Raw genomic sequence first — 25,497 nt, 5'->3', positions numbered from 1 at the left:
CTAGAATTACTAAAAATAAAAAAAGAGAAAATATATATTTTTTAGTAAAAATGACAAAAGCACATAAAATTACTTAAACTTATATATAACCATAATAGCATATAAATAATATGCAAATAACATTCTGTACTTAATACAGAAAAACAATTTATGCTCTTCAAATCCTCCTTCCACCCAGTGTAAAATAAGATAAAGAGACAAAGCATTGCTTTAACAACTTAAAATATTTATTTTCTGAATGAAAAATATAGTTGTTTACAATGGGATATAATTTAGCTCTTCTGACAGCTGTACATCATCAGAACACACACTCATGATGATGGCGGCAAGTTTAATATGGTTAAAAGTTAATAACACTTAAAATCAGCCATATAAACAGTATGTGCTATTAATATACATGTATTCCAAAAAGCAGCTCTGGGAAGGGCTTTAACAGTCCAGTTTTCAGCTTTGTTCAGAAATTGTCTTGAATCTCCGTTTTCCAGTTCAGATGAACACTGATCACGGGCCGCTCACATACTAAACACGAGCAAGCGTCGATCATCGCAGCAGTTTGCCTAAATCTAGAGCAATAAAACTCAACATGAATAATGAAAAGGTTCTGAGACAGACATTGTGCTTTTGTAACCATTTACTCAAACACTTACATGACTTTCACCTCATATAGTACTGACGGATAAATGCGGATTCAAGCCATCGTGCAGATATGTTCAGATCAATCGAACTGTTAAACGTATTAGTTCATTCACGATTTGAAGCGATATTCAGAATTCAGATGCATAATATACTGTGAAAAAAAGTGATTGTCCTTCACAAAAAAAAAAAAGAAAAAAAAAAAAAAAAAAAAAAAGAAAAGGACATGGCTGTTGTTTTGCGCACCATTCGTGAATTTCAGGTCACATTTCAGCCCAAAAATCTAAAGAAAAAATATTATAACTATTTTATATTTTGCATGGAAAATAAAGCCTATTTTGGGACAATTAAACCTTTCAGCAATGTGAAAAATTTCATTACTGGAATTCAGTAATTCATCAGGACACAATAAATTAAATTCAGCACAACAAATACTTTCAATTGCACTTACTTAAATTGCATTTTTTTTTTTTTTTTACTTTTGTTTGTGAAGTGAAATATGACCTGGATATTTTCTGTGAAATTCACCTATGGCAAAATTTGCTTTAAAAAAAAAAAAAAAAAAAAAAAAAATACTTTCAATAAACCACCATAATGATTTATCGACTCGCATGAAGTCTTGGTTTGAACAGGTGTGTAACAGCATCATTAAGGTGGGAAGCGGCATCAATCAGCGCTGCTATAATAATTAAAGATTATAAGACCTGATTGCAATGTGAATTAAAACGCCAAGGGCCTACATGATTTGATATGGCACATTGTGCTTGGTTAATGCAGTTTCACAGTGTTTTAAGACTTTAAGATAAGAGAAGTAAATTAACTCAACATGCTGAAAATTCTTTGGTAAACCATCATAGCTGGTGTGTGTGTGTAAGTCACAAACCGTTAACAATATACCCAACACTATTGTTCACTCCAATCCACAAGTCAAGTCTGTGACGCTCTTTGGTGCGTCGGGTTACTGAATGCTGGTGGCTGAAAGAGCTGAAAAAATACAAAAACATCCCTAATGCAAAGAGAAAGCCTTTCTGATTATGATACGTAGAATACATTTGAGAGTTTTCATATACAATTGTAATACATATTGTAAATTATTTATAGGTTGCGTCTGCGGACAGAAAATAAACCCTCCCGTCTTTGGCTGCATTCGAACTCGAGATGCGTCTGATCAGTGAAACCCATTCGTAGAGTTACACGCTCGTGACCAAATCTCAAGAAACAGCTTTAACACTGGACGTGAAACTCCCGGAGTCCTGTAACATCCATCCCATGATGCAACAAGGTGAATCTCATGAAAACAAACAAGTCGATTTATTTAGCATATAGAAAAGCACGTTTTTTTTTTTGTGTTTGTGTACATTTTGTCTTTACTTTCATGAACTTTGCATTGTCCATCGTATTAATATTTTTTGGGGCTTTTCGTGAGATTCACCCGATCATTTGTACTGAAGTGAAATCCACACACGTCTTTAAACACCGTGTCTGGCGTTTTCGTTTTGGCGTGCTAAACCTTCATGCGTAAACTAGTAAAATCCACGAGGAACCCGGTATAAAAGAACCACTGCAGTTCAGCGCATCATATTAAATAACAGCTGCGTCATTCGCGTCTATGTACAGCAAAATAAAAGTGCTGGGACTGGCGTCCGCGATCACGTGTAAAAGCCCACAGGGACATCTGTGAATAATACTGGATAAAGAGAGCGCGGCGCAGTGTCCTTCATACTTGCCCCGTCACTAATACTGTGAGGAAGCGAAGCCGCGCCGGCGCCGGTCCGATGCGATGCGTTCACGGCTCCGGCGGACTGAGAGGTCGTGAGAGGGCTCATGGGACATGAGCCAGCGCTGGTCTCAGATCAGTCTGGAGTTTCTCAGGAACTGAATGAGCACTTTGTAGATGAAGGTGTACTGTGAGAGCGTCTGCACCATCATCATGCGTTGCTGTCGCAGCAAAGTCAGAACAGTCGGGACGTCCAGCATCTGTTCGGAAACAACCACGCATCGTCAGACCTCACCTTTACATTCTCAATCTCAACCATGCTTTAGAATATTAGATATAGGCAAAGCAATGCATACTTGTGTGTGTGTGTGTGTGTGTGTGTGTGTGTGTATATATATAAAAGTCATACGCAATGGAAATTCAAAGGGATGTACATAGAAATTCTATGTATAAAAAGGCACAAATACAAAACGAAATTTTTTGTAACAAATGAATACGATCAATAGTAAAAGATATAAAATTTTATTTAATTAAATAACATCTACTTAACATTTACTATTAGAATAATTCAAAAAAATATTAAATATGAATAACTTTAGTTTTGAACTCGTGTCTTGTAACATGAATCTGTTTTTGCACTGATATTAGACTGATTTATTTGAAACATTTACACAAAAAAATATTAAAATATTGTATATAGAGAAGACAAAAGAAAAGAAAGTGTTGGTATTAATGGATCAATATACAATTTCCAATTTTGCACTGATATCAGATAGATTAATTAATGTTTATACATATTAATTTGAATACATTATTTAAATAATTTAATAATAAATAATTATTAATTTAAATTAAATTAATACGTTTTATTTGATTTGTAAATCCATGTATTTTTCAAAAACAATCTTTTTTTTAATACATTTTTTTTCTGTTGAATTTCCAGCTATAGAAATCAATGTGTGATATATACCATTAAAATTATATAAACTATATTTATAATCCCTATGTCAAATTTTCATAATATTTTACAATGTTAACCGACGTCAATGTCTCAATGGCTGAACGATTAACCCCAGGTTACACAACAGCACCACAGTCTGTGCTTCCACCCCTCGCTTTCGTCATATTAAATCATGTGCCATAAACTGTGACCAAGGTCTCAGTGTGGTTCAAACCCGTCCAGCCACATTCATATGCAGAGAATGTCGTCATCTCTATTCAGGGTTCCTGCAGGTTTCAGTTAGTCAAATTTAAGACCTTTTTAAGACATTTTAAGACCATAAAGATTGAAATTTAAGACCTACACGACGCATTGCCAAAAAAAATTAAAATCAAAGAATTCATTTTATTTCAATGAATTCAGTAATTGAAAAAGCATTAACTTAATTTACAGATAAAGCAATCACATGAGTAACCTTCCAGACCCAACAACGCGTGTCAGAGAAAAGAACAGAATCAGATATCATTTTTTTATAGAAAATTGTACTTTGCATATTATAGGCCTACTGTAAAAAACACATAATTAGTTGATTTTAGTTGATCATAGTTGATCATAACTAGAGATGAAATGGCATGAACATTTCATTTAATTATTATAGTGCCAAAAATGATCACTGTTATCACAGAATCCTGTTCAAAAAGTACTAATACTACACAATGAAATCAATTCACAAAGTTTTGTCAAAAAACAGCAAATAACAAATAAAATTAGCATCAATACGCACTAACATAAACATTAAAATAATACGATTAAAAATGATAGCCAGATTTTAAAAGTGTCTTGCAACATGTTATATACTAACATGTACAAGTTCAAATAAAGGTGACAAAAAAGGTTTTTATAAAAAGATAAGACTTTATCTTTTTTGACTCATTCTTTTTATAAAAAATGATTTACTGACATTTACAATACACTTTAGCTTATCTTTTATTATTAATAGTAAAATTTGGTCCGATTTTCCCGTGGCGTCTGTCGTTGCTATGTAACCATGCCCTGCGTCTCCACAATGATAAAAAAGTTTTAGTGGCTAATGGATTTCCACCGCCGAAAAACGCTTGCTGTAGCTCTGCTACAAGATTTATTTACGGAGAAGAGAAAAACACCCGTAGTGTTTGGGTGCACCCGCATCCTTCATGTCTTTTTTCATGTCACTGTGCCTGGAAAAAAACTAGCGCGTCGCTTCAATTATAAGTGCGCTTACTGCGCGCCTACATTTGAATGAACTTGAACGCGAAAAAGACGCGATATGTGAACTGCCTCTTGGCGAGCGACTTCGATACTTTTTTGCTACTTTGTAATAACTTTCTGCGGCCAGCGTTTCTGGAAATGAACAAGGGTAAAATCTTTTTTAAGACCTGACTAAATGAAATTTAAGACCGCGGATGAAAATTTGCCTGTTTTTAAGACGTTTTAAGGCCTTAAATTTAAAGTTCAGAATTTAAGACTTTTTAAGACCCCGCGGGAACCCTGTCTATTCCTAGCAACCATGTGTTTTGTAAGCTGAAGCAGAAGTGTAATATTTCTTTCTGCCCTGATGCCTACGGTGAGCAGTGTGTGTAGTTTACCCCGGTAACCGTGACCATTTCACCCTGAGATGCTCTAATTCTGTGATGCCAATGTAAGCACAGGACATATGTACCTCATTATGTTCCAGACAAGCGATCATGATCTCAGACAGAATGACCACACCAGTGCGTCCCACCCCTGCACTGCAGTGCACCAGAACCGGCAGGTTTGTGTTCTTTGGGTCGCTGGAGCTGTTGGTGTGTCGCCTCACGGACTGGATCTCCTCCAAGTACGCTGAGACACAGAAATAGAGCAGTTTAAAGGGGACATATCATGCCAAATGCACTTTTTTAGCCCTTAAATGCATTTTGTTGTATATTTGGAGTGTTTAGAAGTACAGAAAATATGAAATTATTCTCTTTAGGTGCTTCGTTGATATCTTTATATTCTGTTTTGGTCATATTTTCCAACCTGTTCCGATTTTTCTGTTCTCTATGACGTTTTTTGAACTATTACGTCACAGTATTTGCAGCGGAACTGCCAAATAAGGACATTGACTTCAGGCCCAACACTTCGAGCAATCCGCCATTTTTATTTCTCGCTGCAATTTTGTAGTCCAAGCTAAAGGATGCAGAAGTTACGAGAGGGTAAGTTAAAATGTTCGGTTGTTGGATGTAGTAACCCACACGCTTCATTACACCGTTTAATGTAGATGAGCTGCCGCGCTTGTGACAGGACGCATGTTTAACTGAAAGAACGAGCAGAGAGAGAGACCCGGTCGCGCGCTCACTCTCTCTCTTCAGAGCCAGGCGAAAGTGTAAACAAGACTTCACCGTCTCCAAACTAGACGCTGTCTTGCTCTCTCTCCCTCGCACATATTAATCAAAATAAATCGACACGGTGGTAAAAGGTCGGAAGACCAAAGTTTCATGTGTAAACACAGTAACACACCATTGCGATACATCCATATGAAGACGTTGTTCTACAGGTTCGTCGTCTTCATTTTCATCTCGCTCCGGCTCCGACTCTGGCTCGAACATGTAAGGCTGGCTGGACAAGTCTTCCGTTGTTGACATTTTATTAATAACGTGTGAATAAAAAGTTTCTAATCGTATAATCGTATCTCTGCTATCAAACTACAAAAATGGCCGAACGGGGTGGAGTTGAACCGAGTGTGGGCGGGGTATGAAGTGTCTCAATTGTATTTAAAGAGACCGCACCAAAACGAGTTGCTCTCAGACGCACATCAGAAAAGGGGTAGAAAAGGGGCCTGTGGAGCTATAATAATGAGGAATTCAGACCCAAGCATTGCAGTTCCGCTTTATATAGACTACAAATGTATGATTTATATGTAAAAAGGAACAATTTAAAAGCATGATATGTCTCCTTTAAAGAGACACGCCAGGATAAAACGCTCAACAGTTATGCAGCTTAAAGTCATGCATGATGAATGTCACCACAACAATGTTTCTTCAATCATTATGTTCAACAATTCAAGAGAATACTTTCACTTTTCTTTCTGGCTCACTAACAGAGAAATGTACAATTTGTCCAGACAATATGAATATGAAAACTACAAACAAACTCATTTGCAGATCCGAACACCACCTGTGATGTCTCGAGTGCCAAAAGCAGTGATGTTTGATCTGAAGAAAGCCTGTTATCATTAGGCACGTTTCCATCACAGATTTGTGCAAAATTTTTGCGATTTTTTTCTAAACGTCGGCAAAAAACTAAAATGACGGCGTTTCCATTAACCGATGTTATGCGACTAAAACTTCATTTTTTCATCTCATAAGTCATTCCAAAAATCATAGCAACGGACGTTAGTAGGTTTATGTATCTCAGCCACTGCACTAGCCATTATTATTATTAATCAAAGGAGACGTATGTGTTATCCAATCATTAATGGCCAGGAAAGACTCTTATACTGTGAGCGGCTCATATGAGGAGTTTCTGGGTGTTTCTCCCTCAGATCTGCGTCGGGGTCTTGATTGTGGCATTTATTTGAGGTTTAGAATCCATTATTCCTGTAATTCTTTTGTCTTTTATGAATTTAATAAAGAAATGTAGAGACTTTTCCATTTTCTTGCGAGTGCCGTCAAGATTACTCTCTGGTGCAGCGAGACTCCGCCCACACGCTGTTCTGATTGGCTGTGGGTTTTGATTGATTTTGACGCAGTCGTGTCTAGTGTGGACAGACAAACTATTTGTCGCTGGAACCTTATCGCATCGCGTCTGGTTAGGACACGGTGTTATACTCACAAAGAAAGCCTTTAAAGTCCTCCGGGCAGCCGTGATCGGGCCAGTCTGTGTACTGCAGGTGCCAGACGGTTCGCTCCTGTCCTGTGAGGAGGTGTTTGATCTTCAGGCCCGTTGTGGCGTAGCATCCCGAGTCCGTACGGAAGCGTGTGGTGATCTTAAACCGTCCATAAGTAACAGTGTTGTGGCGAGAACCCAGACGAGGCCAATAGCGGAAACTCTTCTCACGACCTCCTTCCTGCAGGACAGGAAACAGAACAAGCCAGTTTGAGGATGCAAACATTCACAGTGTTTTATTTAGTGCCATGTCAGCATTCAAAGCTAATTTCATGGCAGAAATTCAATTACAAAAATACAAATATCATATAAATACAATAAAAAAATAAAAAAATAATTTTTTATATTTATTAATCGATATCTAATCAAATCAGGATTGGAATTAAAAAACAAATCGGAATCTTGTGAATCGAAATCAAATCATGAAATTTGTGTCGGTACCCAGAGACCTAAAGTAATAACCACATTTCCTTTCCGTGCATGCAGAGATATGTTTTAATGTTCACCTCCTCCGCTGTGACCATGCCGATGATGGCAACTCCTTGTTCCCAAACCATTTGCCAGAAGTCTTGGCAGGTGCTGGAAAGCGGACCCTGAGATGCGATATAACTCCACTCTTTACCTCTGACCGTAACCTGGTAAACACAGCAGCACAAATCACAATATGAAGGCTGATTAATCTGATATAAATCAACGCATAAATAAAATATAGCTGCAAGCATCAATTATTGGGGTCCGAGCACTTTAAGACCTCCAAGTGCAAGCATAAAAATATAGGCTATGCATAATTTAGCGAGCCTGAACGAACCTAAATCTAAGCTACTTCAGGTAATTTACAAAAGAAATGTAGCATTTTAACATTCATAACTGTTATATGCCTGATAAAGTTTTGAATGCTCCTTAGACTAAAGGTGCTAAAGTGTTGTCCATTTTTGTTTTGATCACTGTAGCGCCACCATGAGGCCAATCAGGACAAGACTATTGTTTCACCAACCCTTTAAACCAGTTTCAGATCCCTAGGATTACAGTTTGATCTGCACAATCAGTTTTAGGGCATAATAATAATTATTTTTTACAAAACAACAGGGTTTCAGCAGTTTGTGCTTAAAGGTGCCATGTGTCAGAATTGAGGTAAAAATATCCAAAAAATGAGCTACACGCATCAAAAGAATGAGAAGAAATAAGGGCGATGATGTCATTAAAAAAATGACAAGTTATAGTGCTGCAGAGATATCAACCTGAATTAGCATTAGCATTACTAGCCACGGCCCGACAGGTGTCGTAATACCAGTTTCGGCCATGGGAGGCGGTATGCGGGCAACATAACCACCAGCCAAACATGCAATACACGAATAACTCGCACGGCTTGTGGGCGTACTTGAACCTGATGTCAATCGTGTGGAAAGTAGCCTACAGCCCACTACTACATTCAAATAAAATCAGATAAAAAAAGGAACAGAACCAGAGTAAACATTGGCACTGCTTTCCATCGCTGGAGACAACTAATGGACATGAAAGAAATGAGGTTCGACTCCGAACTTGCAACATTTCTTTTGGATTGGTAAGTAAGATGCTGTTAGTATTTCGTTAGAAGTTTGTTTTATATGTTTGTGTAGTTTTTTCGGGAAGTTATAACATAGAAATGTATCGAAGGCTGTTCGATAAACGTATATATATATATAACGCACATAAATATAGTATTGTAATAGTACACATAGCACAATCTCTATCGCTCTTTTTTTCTTGCCAACTACGTGACCTATATTATGTTTATTAAATGGCTTTCCTGAGGTAAATCTGACATAATTGTTCTCCAGCTGTGTTATTGACCTCTTCACGCTGATAAAAAACTCTGATTGGTCGATATTATGTATGAGGAATACGGTAAGTCGTAGCCTACTGTATCTTTTAACAGTGTTCGTGTTTTTTTACTATTAGTAGAGATGATCGGTTCACGTGCGCTAGGGATCTGTCGTGTAACAAGCGCCAAAACGTAATAAAATTGACAGAATCTGAGAGCTGAGATTTTTTTATATCATAACTAACCTGCTCTGTCTAGTCTGTTGGTCTCCGTGTCCTCTTTGCTTCGCGATTTTTCTGTGCGTGAGAAAATTGATGTGTGGCGTGAGAGCGTGTGAAAAGTGTCAATTGCGTGAGTCTCACGGTGAATGCGTGGTTATGGTTATGTTGGCGCTAGCTTGGTCAACATCAGCGAATGCTGTCTGTCAAATTAATGTAATTCAAACTAACAATAAAAATGTAATATGAACAAAACGAATATGAACATATTCACTGGTAAAGGTGAAGGGGAGTAGCTTGAAGATGTCATATTTTACCTTTTATAGCCTACTACAGTTGAATCAGATTGAATGCGTTATTGTTATGAACAGCAGCTACGCTAATTATTTCCCATCTGCTTTTCTGTTGTTATCTCGGGACGCTAGTCCCAAGGTAAATACAGATCGTCAGCTCCAGTTTGTATCCAGCCTCCCATGGAAACTACAGATGATTTTTTGGCGGACATTACACAAGGCACCTTTAAACTTTGAGGGTTGGTAGTACGTCATTAAGATCTCTAGTATTATGGTTTGTATTATAAAAATTAGCATGGAATCAGCAGGGTTGAACTCCTAAAATTGAATACAATGTCCGTAGGTATCGATGCATAATGTCCATGCATGATCGTCCATGGACAGCTCACCCTGATGTGTGAGGCGTTGATGTAGCCCGTGTTGTTCTCTTTGGTGGGCACCAGCTCCACACGCGTGTCGTCGTACGGCAGGACATCCTGGAAGCGGTTCCTGTCGCTGTTCTCGGGCATCTGAGCGATAGTGCACTCACAGTTGGGCCGCTTTTTGTGCACCTGCTCGTACTCTGTGAACACCATCCCCTGCTCCACTCGCTGCTCCAGGATCTTACACTGCAGGAAACACACAGGACGTGAGCACCTGTTCAGAACGTGATGTCACACAGCATGCTAACAGCGAGAAACGCATTCTCAAAATTCCCCACTCAACAAGTATTTTAGTTGCTATAACACTGAACATCTGCCCTCAACAGAACTGCTAGTTAATGACTTCACTATCAATGTTTAAAAAACTATAAAAGTAATAACATTTTAATTTAAGGGCATAGTGACATCACAAACCCTAGAATTTACATAAACCCCGCCCCGGAACACGATTTATAGATTTTTCATGACAGAATATGCTAATCAATGACTAGAAGATAGTCAACTCCACATCAGCAACATAAATTCATCAACTAACCATTCGGAAATGTCCTGTTGCTTCTACATGTTGTCACAAGTCTCTCCATCTTTGTCTGACTTTGGTTTGAACATAAAAGGCTAAAAGGTTTTGAAATATTCAGTGCATGTATGTGTGAGGTATAAGGACACAAGCCGTTGAAGTTCCGCCCCCTGTGCCGGGAGCAGCAGCTCATTTGCATTTAAAGCGACAGACACAAAAACAGTGCGTTTTTTGCTCACCCTCAAAAAGTGACAATTTTAACATGCTATATACAAATATCTGTGGGGTATTTTGAGCTAAAACTTCACATACACACTCTGAGGACATCAGAGATTTATTTTAGATCTTGTGAAAAGGGCATTATACCACCCCTTTAAGCCAGTAAATTAAGATAGTTGATATATATCGTTATCAGCTTTCGTTGAGGTAGATTCATCTCTGGTCTCTGAGAGAATGTGCAACAGACGGCAAAATCTCGGCCAGTTTTTGCTTTCAGTTTTACTTTCAGAGAATAAAGAGCACGTTTACATGCACATTCTTTACCCGCTGATGCTGAACAAGCCGACAGTGCATGTGATCACGTAAGTGCGTTAACCTGTTTTTCTTCATCAGAGTAAAGTCATAAACGGCTTAAGAATAAACCGATAGATTTTTGCCCTTCACCCTGATTTCTCCCGGCATGTAAAAACACATTAACCTGCATTCTTTGGGGTTATTGAAGTGTGCTGACAGGCTATATGATAGGAGAGCATTCTTACTGTGAATTTAAGCGCATCCAGACAGAGCGAGCTTTTCACGCTAGCTATAGGGAGGAGGAAATATATCGCAAACTAAATTATAAAAACGTGTTATCTCGTGCAGAAGTACAGTCAAAATGCTGCATCTGTAACGGCATGAGAGGATATTATGTTTTCATTTCATTTTCATATTCTCGAGCAATCAACAAAACAAAATTTTAAAACCACAAAATACAACACAAACAGTCAGAATTTAATAACAAAAAAAATATATAAAAGGATTAGTTCGAGAAGGAGCAGGCGGAAGCAAATAGCTTATGTAATCCTGCCCCTTATTTCACAAAATAATATTATTACAACTTAAATAGATATGCAAATACTGCATATAATCTTTCAGGTCTTACAACAATATACAACAATACCTTTAAATTACAATTCCATTCCTGCATTTAGGTCTATTAATTTCTGTATTGATCAAGTAATGATTTCTTTCATCTATTTTTGAATTGAATGATATTACGGCTCTGTTTGATGTTATTGTTCAGTCCGACCCCACAAACCGAAACACACATGCTTTTTCGCACAAGAGGTTGTCTGAACACACAATGTCCTCTTAAATGATATTTATTTTAAGGTGTCATTGTTACAGTGTATTTATTAATTCAAGTACTGAGTAATATTAAGCAACTACATGTACTTACTATAGGATTAGGGTTAGTTGCAAATGTAATTATGCATAATTTATTGTTATTACTATGGTAAGTACATGTAACATGTAACAAGGACACTGTAAAATAAAGTGTTACTGAAAAAGATTATAATTTTCCGTGATTATAAAAAGTAGTAAACAAATAAGTCAAGTCACCTTCATTTATATAGCGCTTTTAACAATATAGACTGTTTCAAAGCAGCTTTACAGTGATAATAGGAAGTTACAGTAACAGAGATTGTTTTGGCTTTACAGAAGCTCTAGAATAAAGTTATTGTCCAGCTAAAGTTAGTTTGCAATAATAAGCAACTTAATGAGTAAATAAGTAAGCAGTCCACCACCAGCACTCAAACTGAAAGCAGAACTTACCCGCTCATCATTAGACGCGTTCTCTGGGTCGTCCTTCCCTTCATCGGGCAGTGGCATTCTGGACAGAGTCAGGCCGTTTAGAGCCGCCAGCTTCAGGGGTCCCACCTTCTTGACCTCCGAGCGTTTCTTCATGCCCTTCATAATCCGGAGAGAGCGATGGAGAGAGCGAGAGAGGAAAACAGAGTCTGAGGATCGGGATCTGAGACACAGCTGTGGCTCTTTGGCAGAATGCAGCTTTTCAGGTCTAACGGCCTGTTGGGCCGCATTCTTCAAGTCATGCGTATAAAGTTACGTTTCTGGGCTCACCCCAATGTACAAACACCTATTCTACATGCTGACGAAATGAAAATAAAAGCCTCACCAGTCGGATCATATGCAATAACAAATCAGTTTGGATTTCCTTTATCAAATTACTCGAATTTATCTTTTTTATATCTGCAAATGAGATTAGAGATTGCAATTTTCTTGGTCAATTCAGCTTTTCGATTAACTGTAAGTGTGATCTGCCGATACCGACTTTTGCAGTAAAAGTAAGTAAAAAGTCGGTAATAAAATAAGAACAAATAAACAAATTGCAAACAACAGCACAAATAAATGCAATAGGATAAAGAGAGATGTGAAATAAACACGCCTTTAAGGATTTTCAAGTGAGTCTAATTGTAGGTTAGTATTCTGGTAAGAAATACTACAGAAATTAAAGTAATCAAATGTAAATATTAACACTGGATAGTCCTCAATGTAAAAATTAAATAAGATTTAATTAATTTAAGATTAATACTTACAATTAAAGTTACAAAAGTAATTCAGTCAAGAGCAGAGAGTGATTTTCTTTATCTTATGTTTATATTTAACATTGTCTAATATTAGACTGCTGTCACTTTAAGAGTTTATGCACAGATCTAATATACTGTTACACAACACGCGTTATCTTTCTCAACTATTTACATTCCAAAACTTGCCAATGCAGTCATTTGACAAATATTTTTGTTTTTGCCCGTTTAAGCGCAGTAAGCCACTCATTTTGGTACTTGTGACTCACAAGCGTCAAAATAGCGCCTCGTCTCGTTCTGTGAACATCTTGTGAGTTAAAGGGATGCTTCACCGATTAGCATTAAGCTTTGTATCAGTAGAAACCCGGTAGTATTTTCGAATGACCGCTTCCCTCCCTCATGTCCCCCTGAGACGAGAGATTTCTGTATTGTGTGTCTGGACAAAAAACCTCAGATGACGCAAAAATCATCATTTATCATCATCAGAGGCTTTTCTGTCCAGAGGCGAGAGACTCCAGCCAGTAGGAGGAGCTCGTCCCGCATGTGTTCATCCCGCCCATAGGGGGATCTCACGATAAAACGCCGTCTTTTCAGTTTCGAGTCGACTAGTAGCCTAGTTGTGTCATTTCTTCCGATACTGCCCTCTGTAACCGTTAGGCGTGGCTTGGGCGTGGCCTCGTAGGGCAGCGAAGCAAGTGCATTCTGGGAGTTGTTGTCTTTCATCCACATGAGCCAAAAATACATTTTCTGGCTTTTCTCAGTCTAGAAGGCACCAACTTCTAAAATAATTTCACATTTCTACTACATAAATGACCCAATTTAAATGCACATTCATCTTTCCAGCAGTGAAATATCCCTTCAAGTGTACCGTCACACGCTCAACGATTAGCTTTTGATCAACACACAAACCTGTAGTTCCCTCAAGAAACCCTGTAATTTAAGTAATTCTGATTCAAATCTGCTCATTCGTGCACTTACTGCTGGCGGAAGGCCATCGATGTTCCTTCTCGCAGGTGGAACGTCAGAGACGGGTCTCTTAAAGAGGTCTCTCTTCTGTCTCAAGCGCCCGTGTCCGCTCAGATCCCCCTCTGAAACCGAGGGCATCATGTGTCCGGGCTCTCGAAGAGGGGGAAGCTGCCCCACATCCTCCGGTTTGCGGATGATCGGATGGGCCTGGTACGCGAGAGAGCCCGTCGGGACCGTGTCCATACCGTGGCTGAACGGATAAGCGGGCGGCTCTATGAGGGACCGTTCCAGCGGTGTCATGTGATGCTCAGGACCGCCCACAGCATCCTGAGACTGGGGTGTGTGACGCCCGCTGTCGTCTTCAAACTCTTCTTCCTCACCGCTGCTGTGCACCAACATCGTGGCGTCGGACAGGGACTTCTTGTGGCCGTAGAACACGTCCTCCTTGATGACCACGTCCTCAGGCTTCGGGACCTCCAGGACGACATTGATGTCGGAGCCAGATGCCGTAGGGGTCATTGCCTGGGCAACCGGGGGCGGAGTCTCGGCCGCTGATGCGGACACCTGAGTAGATGATGCAAAAAAAATTTTTTTTTTAAATAATAATTAATTTATTCAAAAATAGTTCAATTTAGAATCTTAGACTATTAATAACAATTAAATACAATAATTTTAAGCATTTGTAATTATGTAAATTTATATTACTTATTGAGAATTAGCAAAATGCTGTTGAAAACAATTTAATGGTATAGCGTCTCACTGAAGTTAACGCATTAAATATCCATGAATTTTCTCAATCTTGAGTCTTAGATAATAATTGTATGATTTATGCTTTTTACTGAAAAATATAAATTGTTAAGAATTTGTAAAATACTGTTTTTATGTGAATAATGACGTTACGTCATACAAAAGATGGAGATACATGGGTAGCTGACGGATAAAATGATTAAACAAATGACCTCAAGTATAGTTCAATCCTGAACATGAAGATTGCTAGTAATTACATTATAATAAAATTACAAAAATATTAGGATTCTTATTTAATTAGATATTAAGAATTCGCAAACTGCTGTTGAAAATAGGTTAACCCATTAAACCCGAAGTGTACCACCAGCAGTAAAAAAAAAAAGTTTTCATAATTTATGAAATACTTTTTTGTACTACGTACTGCAATATGTCAAATACATCATACAGCTCAGATTGTCGTGTGTCATATATAATTTGAAAGGTCTCAATGAGTAGAATACAAGCATAAAATAGTATAAATAGTAGGGGTGTAACGGTTCAAAAAATTCACGGTTCGATACGATACACTGGTGTCACGGTTCGGTACGTTTTCGATACAGCAAAAAGAAAGAAATGGCAGAGAAATGTCCTTGATTTTAATTTTTTTAATTAAAACTAACATTATAAAATATGATAATTTTTTACTTTGAGCAATGATGGAGCTATACTTGACTCTTCTTAGGAGCATATAAAACAAAAACAGCTCCTTATAAAAAAATTAAATGCAATATTGTAGTAGTTATAAACAAAGGTTTATTTTATTTCAGATTAACATTTGAGGGCAGCAATTTTATTCATAATGTCGAAATAAAACCGACGTAACGTTACTTGAAAGCACAATGTTTCTTCCAGGTTTCCACGTCAGCGCTGTTTGATCCGTTAATAACGGAGAAATGTGAATGCTTCTCACTAGATCTCGCAGCGATGTTATTACTTCTGTGGCGAATTCAAATGCTTTCTTTACTGGATCTCTTAGCGCTGTGTAGTAACAGTGTCGCTTGATCAAGATCAGCTCGCGCTGCATTGGTCCAAACTGATAAACGGTCCGTGAAGCACAAAATAAGGAGTAGCGCAGTTTCGTTCCGCTTTCATTACGTTTGTCATTTGATGTTGGGCAATGTTGTGCCAGCGTCTCTTACATTGAGGCGCCTACATTTGAAAAAACTAAATTTTGGTCGGCAGGAAAAATGGTCCAACCGTTCAGTTTGTAATGCGTACCGAACCGAAAGCCTCGTACCGAACGGTTCAAAACGAATACGTGTATCGTTACACCCCTACTAAATAGCATAAATAGTTTTAAATGTGTATAACGTCACACTACTCGCCTTCCTCTCCTTCAGCCTCATGTTCTCCAGTCCGTACGCCAGCCCGGCGATCTCGATGGAGTTGCGCTTGTGCATGTGAGGACGGCGCGGCGTGACGAGAGGCTCGCTCACCTCCTGCAGCGAGTGAGCCACGGGAAGACTGTCCTCCTGGAAGGTCTGCACTGAGTGATGCACGCGGCGAGTGATGAGATCCGGGTTACTGCTGCTGACGTACAGGTGACGGGACAGATCCGGGGTGCTGTTGGCGGGCCGAGGATGAGGGTAGGGATACGGTGGAGGCGGCCAGTAAACCTGATTCCTTATGATGTTGGGCGCCGGGTACTCTTGTGCCTGCTGGAGCTGGACGTTAGTGAGTTCGGGGACGCTAACGGCGCCCACCACGGGCCGTCTCTCGGTGGGATAGGGGTACGGAGAGGGACTGTGGAAGCTGTAGTTGAGGTGGAACGGATACTGGCCCGCTCCGTGCTCGCGGATCTCCGGTTGGCTGTAAACGAGCGGATCCGGTCGACTGTAGGCGTACGAGTTTCCGATGTTGAGGTTCCTCATGGAGTGGCTCTGGCGTTCAGAGGGCGGGATCATACCGAGGTTCTTCTGCCTCATGACGGTCTCGTAATCGGGCGTGGCGCGGTAGGACGGTGGGATTAGGGCGCTGTGTCGGTGGGAAGGCACGTAGTCTGGTCGCATGAGGTCACTTCCTGTGATGCTCGGGTTGGAGGACATGGGCGAGGGTTGTAGGTAATGCTGTGGGTTGTTGAGGGAGCTGGTGCTTTGGGCGCTGTAAACGCTGCCGTTACGGATCCTCCCGTTGTACTCGTGCGGAGAGCGGTCCAGACTGGTTTGGGAGTGGTAGTAAAAACCATTCTGGTTGTTGATGTAAAGATTATCTGAAGGAAAAGTCAGTATTTTGGGTCTTGTTTTTTTTATTGGCATGACTCAGTAATATAACATATCATTATTATACAGTATATTATTGTTACATGACTTTAAAGGGTTAGTTCACCCAAAATTTTTAATTCTGTCAGTAATTACTCTCCCTCATGTTGTTCCAACCCTGTAAGACTTTCGATCATCTTCAGAACACAAATTAAGTATTTTTGATGAAATCTGAGAGCGGTCTCACTCCTCCATAGGCTTCTAGGTAATCAAAACGTCAGAACGGAGGCTCACTATTGGCCAGCATCACACGCATCACACACATGACCAGCGTCAGCCAATAGTGAGCCTACGTTCTGACGTACAACCCAGAAGCGCTGCGCTGTTACACTACGTGAACTCACTCAGAGAAACACAGAAGAAAATGAAGAGTTGAATAAAGTCGTTATTTTTACGCACAAAAAATATTCTCGTCGCTTGATAAACTTAAGGTTGAGCCACTGTAGACACTTGGACTATTTTAACGATGTCTTTACTAACTTTTCTGGGATGGCAGATCTCGATTACAGAGAAGCCTATGGAGGAGTGAGACAGCTCTCAGATTTAATCAAAAATATCTTAATTTGTGTTGAAGATGAACAAAAGTCTTACGGGGTTGAACAACATGAGGGCGAGTAATTACTGGCAGAGTTTTCATTTTTGGGTGAGCTAACCCTTTAAACTATGCAACAAATTAGATCATTTGTGAACAGCTATTACAGTACAAATATCTAAACTTTAACTTTAAAATCAAGATGCATTAACTTGAGAAGCAGAATTATATTAAGTCTTGTTTTCCGTTTAAGCGTAAAGGAATAGTTCACTTAATTTTTATTCTGTTATCATTTACACACATTCTTCAAAATATCTTCCTTTGTGTTCAGCAGAAGAAAGAAATTCATACAAATTTTAAACAACCTGAGGGTGAGTAAATGACAGAATTTAAATTTTTAAGTGAACTATTCCCTAAGAATCAAGAAGAGAAGCCAGTGGGGTCAGAAAAAATAAACTTGTTTCTCTTTTAAATTAGTTTTTTTTAAACCCCACTTACAATAAGGTTTAATAATAAGAACGGACAGAGCATTTTCGGCCTGTTTTACCTTGCGAAGACGTGTATGGTTCGGGGTAATGGCCGTTAAAGTGCATCTGAGGTGCCATCATGTAGGGTTGTGGTTTTGGCTGCATCATAAGACAAAACAAAAGCAGCATTATTCAGCAGGACACATTAAATCTGCCTCAAAACTAGTGAACTCCCTCAGACAGTATTTAGAGTCACATAGGCACACCGACAGCATGAACTGCTCCAAAGTTAGGCAGCATAATTATATTAAAAGTTGACTGTATACAGTTTCTTATGCTTATTAGATTATCATGATGTTCATTTCAGTCAGGATGCTGCCTTAAAAGAGAGCTCCCTATGAAGGACTTGCAATAAGAGCTACAGTAGAGATCATGCAGAGCCAACAAACTCCAGAAACGTCCTACAGAACAAGCTCCATTGTAAAACTGTTGTGTAGTCCATGAATAACCGGTATAATGCTGACCAGAGACATTCTCGTGGACGACCGTCGCCTCACTGGGTTTACAGGAGCGGGCTGAGTTTGTCTGTAATAAAACACAAGACAATAAAAGACCAGTTGAAATAAACCAGAGAGTAATAAAGTTCAAAGTTGTATTCCTCACATACACAGCGGTTCACTATGGTAACAAAAAAGTTTTCCACTGAATTAGCATTTTTGCATTGTGACATTTTCATGACAACTAAATGTATTGTGCAATATTTTTTACTTTGCAGCATCACTATGATGCAAATGCATGGAAGCTTGTTTACGCCACAGAATACGACTTTTTATCTCACAATTGCGAGTTTACATCTTGCGAGATATAAAGTCAGAATTGCGTGAAATAGTCGCAATTGCGTCTTATAAAGTCAGAATTGCGTGAAATAAAGTTGCAATTACGTGTGATAAAGTCAGAATTGCAAGATATAAAGTCAGAATTGCGAGATATAAACTCAGAATTGCGTGAAATAAAGTTGCAATTGCGACTTTATATCACGCAATTCTGACTTTACAACACATAATTGCGAGTTTATATCTCGCAATTCTGACATCTTTTCTCACAATTGTGAGATATAAAGTCCAATTCTAAGGATTTTTTGTTTTGTTTAATTTTTTACCTCAGAATAGTTTATATCTCACAATTCTGACTTTATAACACGCAATTACGACTTTATATCATGCAATTCTGACTTTATATCTCCCAATTGTGTATTATAAAGTCAGAATTGCGAGATATAAACATGCAATTCTGAGAAAAAAAGTCAGAATTTCAAGTATATTTCTCGCAATTGCGAGTTTATATCTCATAATTCTGACTTTATAGCACGGAATTGCGACTTTATATATCACGCAATTTTGACTTAATAACACACAGTTGTGACTTCATATCACGCAGTTCTGACTTTATAACCTGCAATTGCGACTTTATATCACGTAATTCTGAGAAAAAAAGTCAGAATTGTGAGATTAAAAAGTCGCAATTACCTTTTTTATTTTTCACTCTGTGGCGGAAACAAGCTTCCGTAGTAATGCAAAAATAGTGTGAAGTTAAATATTTATTAAAGATTGTAGTATTTAATTTAGACCAGGTTTCACAGACAGGCCTTAGATTAAAGGAATAGTTCACTTCAAAATGAAAATTCTGTCATCATTTACTCAAGATGTTTCAAACCTGTGTGAGTTTCTGTCTTCTGCTGAACACAAAAGAAGATATTTTAAAGAATGTCAGTAACCAGACAGTTGATGGACCCCATTGACTTCCATAGTAGGGAAAAAATAAACAGTGGAGGTCAATGGGGTCCATCAACTGACATTCTTCATAACATCTTCCTTTGTGTTCAGCAGAAGACAGAAATTCATACAGGTTTGAAACAACTTGAGGATGAGTAATGAGTAATGAGAAATCCTTTAAGCCAGGATTAGGCCTCAGTTCAATTAGGACATTTAAGTAGCTTTAATAAACGTGCCTTATGCTGGGTACACACCAAAAGAGTTTTTACATCTTATAAGATTTTCAAAATGTGATTTTTTCAAAAAATCCTAGATTTAAGCGTTTTGCTCCTATAGTGTGTGGTGTGCCATGATGTGACAAAGACAGCACACAAACAGATTTTCAACCAGAGTCTCGACTGTGAACACAAAATCTCGCGAGACTTCAGAATAAGCATGGCGGACGATATGCAGGAAGAAATTGCGATGATAGTGTTTGGAAAGGTTTTACACGACACGTTGTATAAACATTTGTGCTGTTGCCACAAATCAACAAGCTGATCCTCCATCTCTGCTGTCCACATCAATTTCACTTTGTGCTGCGCCATGACTGCGTTTGTTATGCATCTGTCTTCCATCATTTCGCTTTCTGATTGGATATTGTTTCGTTTCACGCAATAATCGCCAAAGCATGCGCGTGTTTGTCGTCTGAGTTTCCCCCACACATCAGGATTTCTGATTCGCGATCGGGGCGGCTCATACGTTCTTCCGATCAGGTTCAGACACTCTTAACACACCTCACACCAAGGGAAAATCTGATAAGATAATCTGTATAACCATCAAGAAAATCGGGACACGGCTAGGATTGTCAGAAGGGGGGAAATCGGCCCAAAATCAGCCCGATTATCTTTTGGTGTGTTTCCAGCATTAGAAAAAAACATTACTGGTGTGAGACAAAACAATGCCACTGATATATTCTAAGATCTGTCAGTGCAAGTTGCTTTCAGTTAAAACAGCTCAATCATGCATTTTAGTCTGGGACTAGACTAGACTAAAGCCTTGTCTGTGAAACCAGGGGTTAGTGTCTATAATTCATCTTGATTTAAATGAAAAATAAAGTTAAGAAAAAGGTAGTTATCAGGAATTCCCCGTCACTCTGTAGCCTATGAGAAGTAGGGCTGGGACGATACACATATCTCCCGATTCAATACTATCATATCCGATAAGATATGTATTGCGATTTTTTTTTAGAATTGCGATTCTACAAGTATTGCGATTCGATATTGCAATTAACACTAGACCATTGGGAAAAGTTAAATCATACACTTATACAGACTGTACATGATGTGTACGATGAGTCATATTTACAAAAACAAATCATCACATCTTTCTGACTTTTATTTCAGAAGCATCATACAGGACTACATTCTCTTGAATAAATTATTCAATAAATACATTTTTTAAGTCAGTTGTAATCGTAATCGACAAATGCGTTATTTTAAGCACCAAGTTTCTATCAAAAGCTGATTTTGATCGCTATCGTAGACATCAGTGTTCATATTTGAACTTTAAACTTTTATCCAAGTACTTCTATGATAATTTTAACTATTGCATCACAGAAATAATGACATTATGAGGTTGAAAAGACTGTGAAGCTGTTTCATGACAACTCTCAGATTTGAATGTGGCGATATGATTTTGTCAAAGTTTAATAGACAGACGAATTGAAAGATCGTGTGTGTGTTTGAATCGAGATCAGTCTTTTAAAGATGAATCGTGCAGCTCTATTGTCTTATATCTCTCTTATATACGAGTAGTGCGAGGGCTTTTCAGTGCGTTCAGTCTCACGTCTCTTCCACGCGAACACTTGGGATATTACATCACTCAAAGCGCAACTCTCGCCAAAATGCAACCTAGGGTCTTTTTGTGAATCTACCCGAGGCAAACTTTCATTTAAAAGCATAATTAGAATGGAAACGTCACTTTTAAGATTGACCGTATTTTAATTTTCGGTCAAAATGCCTTTTGAATGGGAGTGCTTGGGGCACGACTATGATAGCATCAAAATCGCTATTTTTAAAACACTAAGAAGGCTCGACACAACATGAAACTTTGCTGGAAGTGTCACCAGGGGCTCTACACATGAACTCCAGCATTGAGAACAGTGTTTGTGTACACAGAGTTTACTAAAAAGAAAGATTTTGAACAACACACTGTGTTTCCGTTCGCCGGCATTTTGTCAGTCAAAAATAGTCGATCTCCGTAACATGAGGAGAGTAAAGATTGAAAGCTCCTAAAGCTTAGTTCCATATAAAATTCATGGATAATTTGTTGTTTTGTCGTTAGTGAAAATCAATATTGACCTTGTATTTGAAAAAGGATCCTCATATAAGAAACAATACTAAAATTCAGAGTCAGTTCGGAAATCGACTATTTTTGACTGACAAAATGCCAGCGGCCGGAAACACAGTGAGTTGTTCAAAATCTTTCTTTTTAGTAAACTCTGTGTACACAAACACTGTTCTCAATGCTGGAGTTCATGTGTAGAGCCCCTGGTGACACTTCCAGCAAAGTTTCATGTTGTGTCGAGCCTTCTTAGTGTTTTAAAAATAGCGATTTTGATGCTATCATAGTCGTGCCCCAAGCACTCCCATTCAAAAGGCATTTTGACCGAAAACGAAAATACGGTCAAACTTAAAAGTGGCGTTTCCATTCGAATTATGCTTTTAAACGAAAGTTCGCCTCGGGTAGATTCACAAAAAGACCCTAGGTTGCATTTTGGCGAGAGTTACGCTTCAACACTCAGACAACGACACATTTCATCCTCTGTTGGAACGAAAGTGGCTAACTTCTGTCAACCTCATCTACAAGCAAGCAATTGAATTTGAATTAATATCGACTCTGGAATAATAATAAAAAAATCGATTTTAGAATCGTAAAAATAAATAAATAAATATTCGCGATAGCTAGGTGAATAGATTTTTTCTCCCAGCCCTAATGAGAAGGCTCTGAGCAGTGATGCAGTAACGCTCACCCCTTGTCAGCAGGCACAGAGGGACGCGAGAGGGTTGGAAAGCGAGGAAATGAAAGAGAGAGAATGGACCTCTGGGAGCCCTCAGAGTTCGGGCCATCAGACAGCTCTCTGGAGACAGCAAACGGACAGCGGTGAAGCCACCGAGAGAAAGAGACACACAAAACTACAGATGCACTGATTTAGCAGCCAATAAAAGCATGTTTTCAACATCGATAATAATCAGAAATGTTTCTTGAGCATAAAATCATCATATTAGAATGATTTCTGAAAGATCATGTGACACTGAAGACTGAAGTAATGATGCTGAAAATTCAGCTTTGATCACAGGAATAAATTACATTTTGCAATATATTCACATAGAAAACTGCTATTTTAAATTTGTAAATTGTACAAATTGTAAAAATTAAATTTTTATATATATTTATTTTATTTTTTGATCAAATAAATGCCGCCTTGGTGAGCAGAAGAGAGACTTTCAAAAACATTAACCCCAAACTTGTGTATGGTAGTGTACATTGGTTAAATGATTTCCTAAATTACGAAAAGTTTTCTTTTTACTGTGCCTATAATGTCGTCCTGTTTCACATCCAACCAACAGAACCAATCTATTAGTAATGACTGAGTATTTAGTCACAACATTACAACAATAAAACTATTTTTTAGAGGAAAGAGACAAATGAAGGCTATGTTTTTTTTGTTTAAATCGTATTGGCCAAAATCAGTGCACCCCACACAAAAACACACACACACCACAGACAACACATAAACTTACAAACTGCTGTTGTTAACTTTGTAAAACTTGTGTCGCGCCAGCCACATTCTGCACACGTATTTGGACGTCTCCATGTCTTCCTGAAACAGAGCCAGAACATTTTTACTAAATCAAATCAGGCTAGGACATTGACTTATGAGTCCCAGGGCCTTAATGGGCCCAGGGCCAGGGCCTAAATGAGTGGCGTTCCTTAAAGGCCAGCAACAGATCTATTCATTAATATTCAATGGACATACACATGGGCATTATTGTGATACACTCTTAAAAATAAAGTTTCCAAAAAGGGGTTTGTTAAGAGCCTTTTTTCTTATTGTGAAGAACATAAAAAAAAAAAAAATAAAAAAAAAATGTTTTTCCAACATAAAGAACCTTTTGTGCATTTGAAAGTTCCATGGATGCTAAAGGTTCTTTATGGAACCATCATAACTCCATGTTAATTAAGTCTTTCAGTTATTTCGGGCAAAGAAAAGCATCTGAACTCTCTGAGACGGTGCAGACGCAGACTTACGGTCTGGAACTGGATTGTGTCTTCTTTGTTGGCGAGCTCCAGGGCAAAGAAGGACTTATTATGAGTCATATTATTAATGTCATTCCACCTGCAGAAACAATGAAGAGCTCGAGTCAGACACATGACAGCAATACTGCACAACCTAAAAACACGATACGATAAACAGCCTTTTGAGGACTAGGGCATTAGTGCACAAGTTACGGCCTTTGGGCAACATCTGATATAAATCTCTATATTTAATTTATTTATTTTTTGCTCTGATAAAGGGTGATTTGTTCCTCAATAAGAGAAACCAAAAATTTCAACCAGCCGTTGTTCATGAGGACAAACAAAGAAGAAAAAGAAAAGAAAAGAAAAGGTAAAATACAGAAATAGATCTAGTAACTACTAGTAGGGCTGTCAAAAGATTAATCGCGATTAATCGCATCCAAAATAAAAGTTTGTGTTTAAATAATATATGTGAGTGTACTGTGTATAATTAAATTTGTATCTAGAAATACACACACATGCATGTATATATTTAAGAAAAATGTGTTATTTATATATAAAAAAATTATATTTATATATAATATAAATTATATATAAATATATACAGTATATGTATGCAAATATTTCTTAAATATATACATGCATGTGTGTGTATTTATATATACAAAATAATTATACACAGTACACTCACATATATTATTTAAACACAATCTTTTATTTTGGATGCGATTAATCGCGATTAATCTTTTGACAGCCCTAGAACTAGTGTTGCTTTCGTCAACGAAAATTATGACTAAATATCGTCGTCAACGAACCTTTAATCACCGGACGAAAACGAGACGAGACGCAGCGTAAATGCTGGTCGTGTGACAATGACTATAATTAAATGTATACTGCAATATTGTTGACGAATAAAAACGAGACTAAATGTGGTTTACAAAATAAAAACTATGCTAAAATGTCTCTTCATTTTCGTTGACCAAAACGAAACGAGACGAAATGTTATAACGACACGACGAATGAGAGAGTTGTGCGCGAGCCCATAAAAGCTTTGTTGGCTTTGAATTCTGGTTTGCAATCTGGTCACCAGGGACCGGTTTCACAAAGCTATTTTAGACCGGTCTATAGTGTTAGACAAGTCTAAAATTTGCTCATAGTCTAGTCTAATGCAAGTTAGACTGTTTCACAAAAATAAAGACTGACTTAAATTAGACCAAAAAAATTAGACACCTAACCCAGGCTAACTTAGGTCTAGACTGTATGTTACCTTGGCAACCAGCAGTAACAATCAGTTACATTACAAACAGCCAAAAGAAAAGGGAAAATGGCTCATAATTTAAACATTTCTTCTTCTTACTACATTCTCCGCTAAATTTCCCAAGTAAAATGTCCCTGTAACTGTTATACTCCTCCAACAAACACAT

The 25,497-nt window shown here is 38.2% G+C and overlaps 1 protein-coding gene across 2 annotated transcripts in view; it reads right to left on the bottom strand.

Annotated features, from left to right (window-relative positions):
* Positions 1-205: 205 nt before the first annotated feature.
* The window catches only part of ptpn21 (protein tyrosine phosphatase non-receptor type 21), a 39,305-nt gene continuing 14,013 nt past the window's right edge, over positions 206-25,497 (bottom strand). Inside the window, exons 9-21 of one of the 2 annotated variants that reach the window (XM_084096433.1) lie at positions 24,086-24,173; positions 23,578-23,657; positions 22,806-22,913; positions 18,545-18,605; positions 18,101-18,179; positions 16,089-16,972; positions 13,990-14,541; positions 12,242-12,376; positions 9,877-10,095; positions 7,682-7,810; positions 7,122-7,356; positions 4,990-5,150; positions 206-2,610 (exon numbers count right to left, since the gene is read on the bottom strand). In XM_084096433.1, the coding sequence (XP_083952559.1) occupies positions 2,482-2,610; positions 4,990-5,150; positions 7,122-7,356; positions 7,682-7,810; positions 9,877-10,095; positions 12,242-12,376; positions 13,990-14,541; positions 16,089-16,972; positions 18,101-18,179; positions 18,545-18,605; positions 22,806-22,913; positions 23,578-23,657; positions 24,086-24,173 (2,860 nt within the window). In that variant the 3' untranslated portion in view covers positions 206-2,481. The remainder of the gene's footprint in view (positions 2,611-4,989; positions 5,151-7,121; positions 7,357-7,681; positions 7,811-9,876; positions 10,096-12,241; positions 12,377-13,989; positions 14,542-16,088; positions 16,973-18,100; positions 18,180-18,544; positions 18,606-22,805; positions 22,914-23,577; positions 23,658-24,085; positions 24,174-25,497) is intronic. The other variant, XM_084096434.1, reaches the window with a different exon arrangement.

The sequence above is a fragment of the Abramis brama genome, assembly GCF_963993115.1.
Source record: "Abramis brama genome assembly, chromosome: 21".
NCBI classification, from domain to species: Eukaryota; Metazoa; Chordata; class Actinopteri; order Cypriniformes; family Leuciscidae; genus Abramis; species Abramis brama.
Note: the sequence above shows the minus strand (reverse complement) of the source record. Positions and strands in the feature narration are given on the sequence as shown.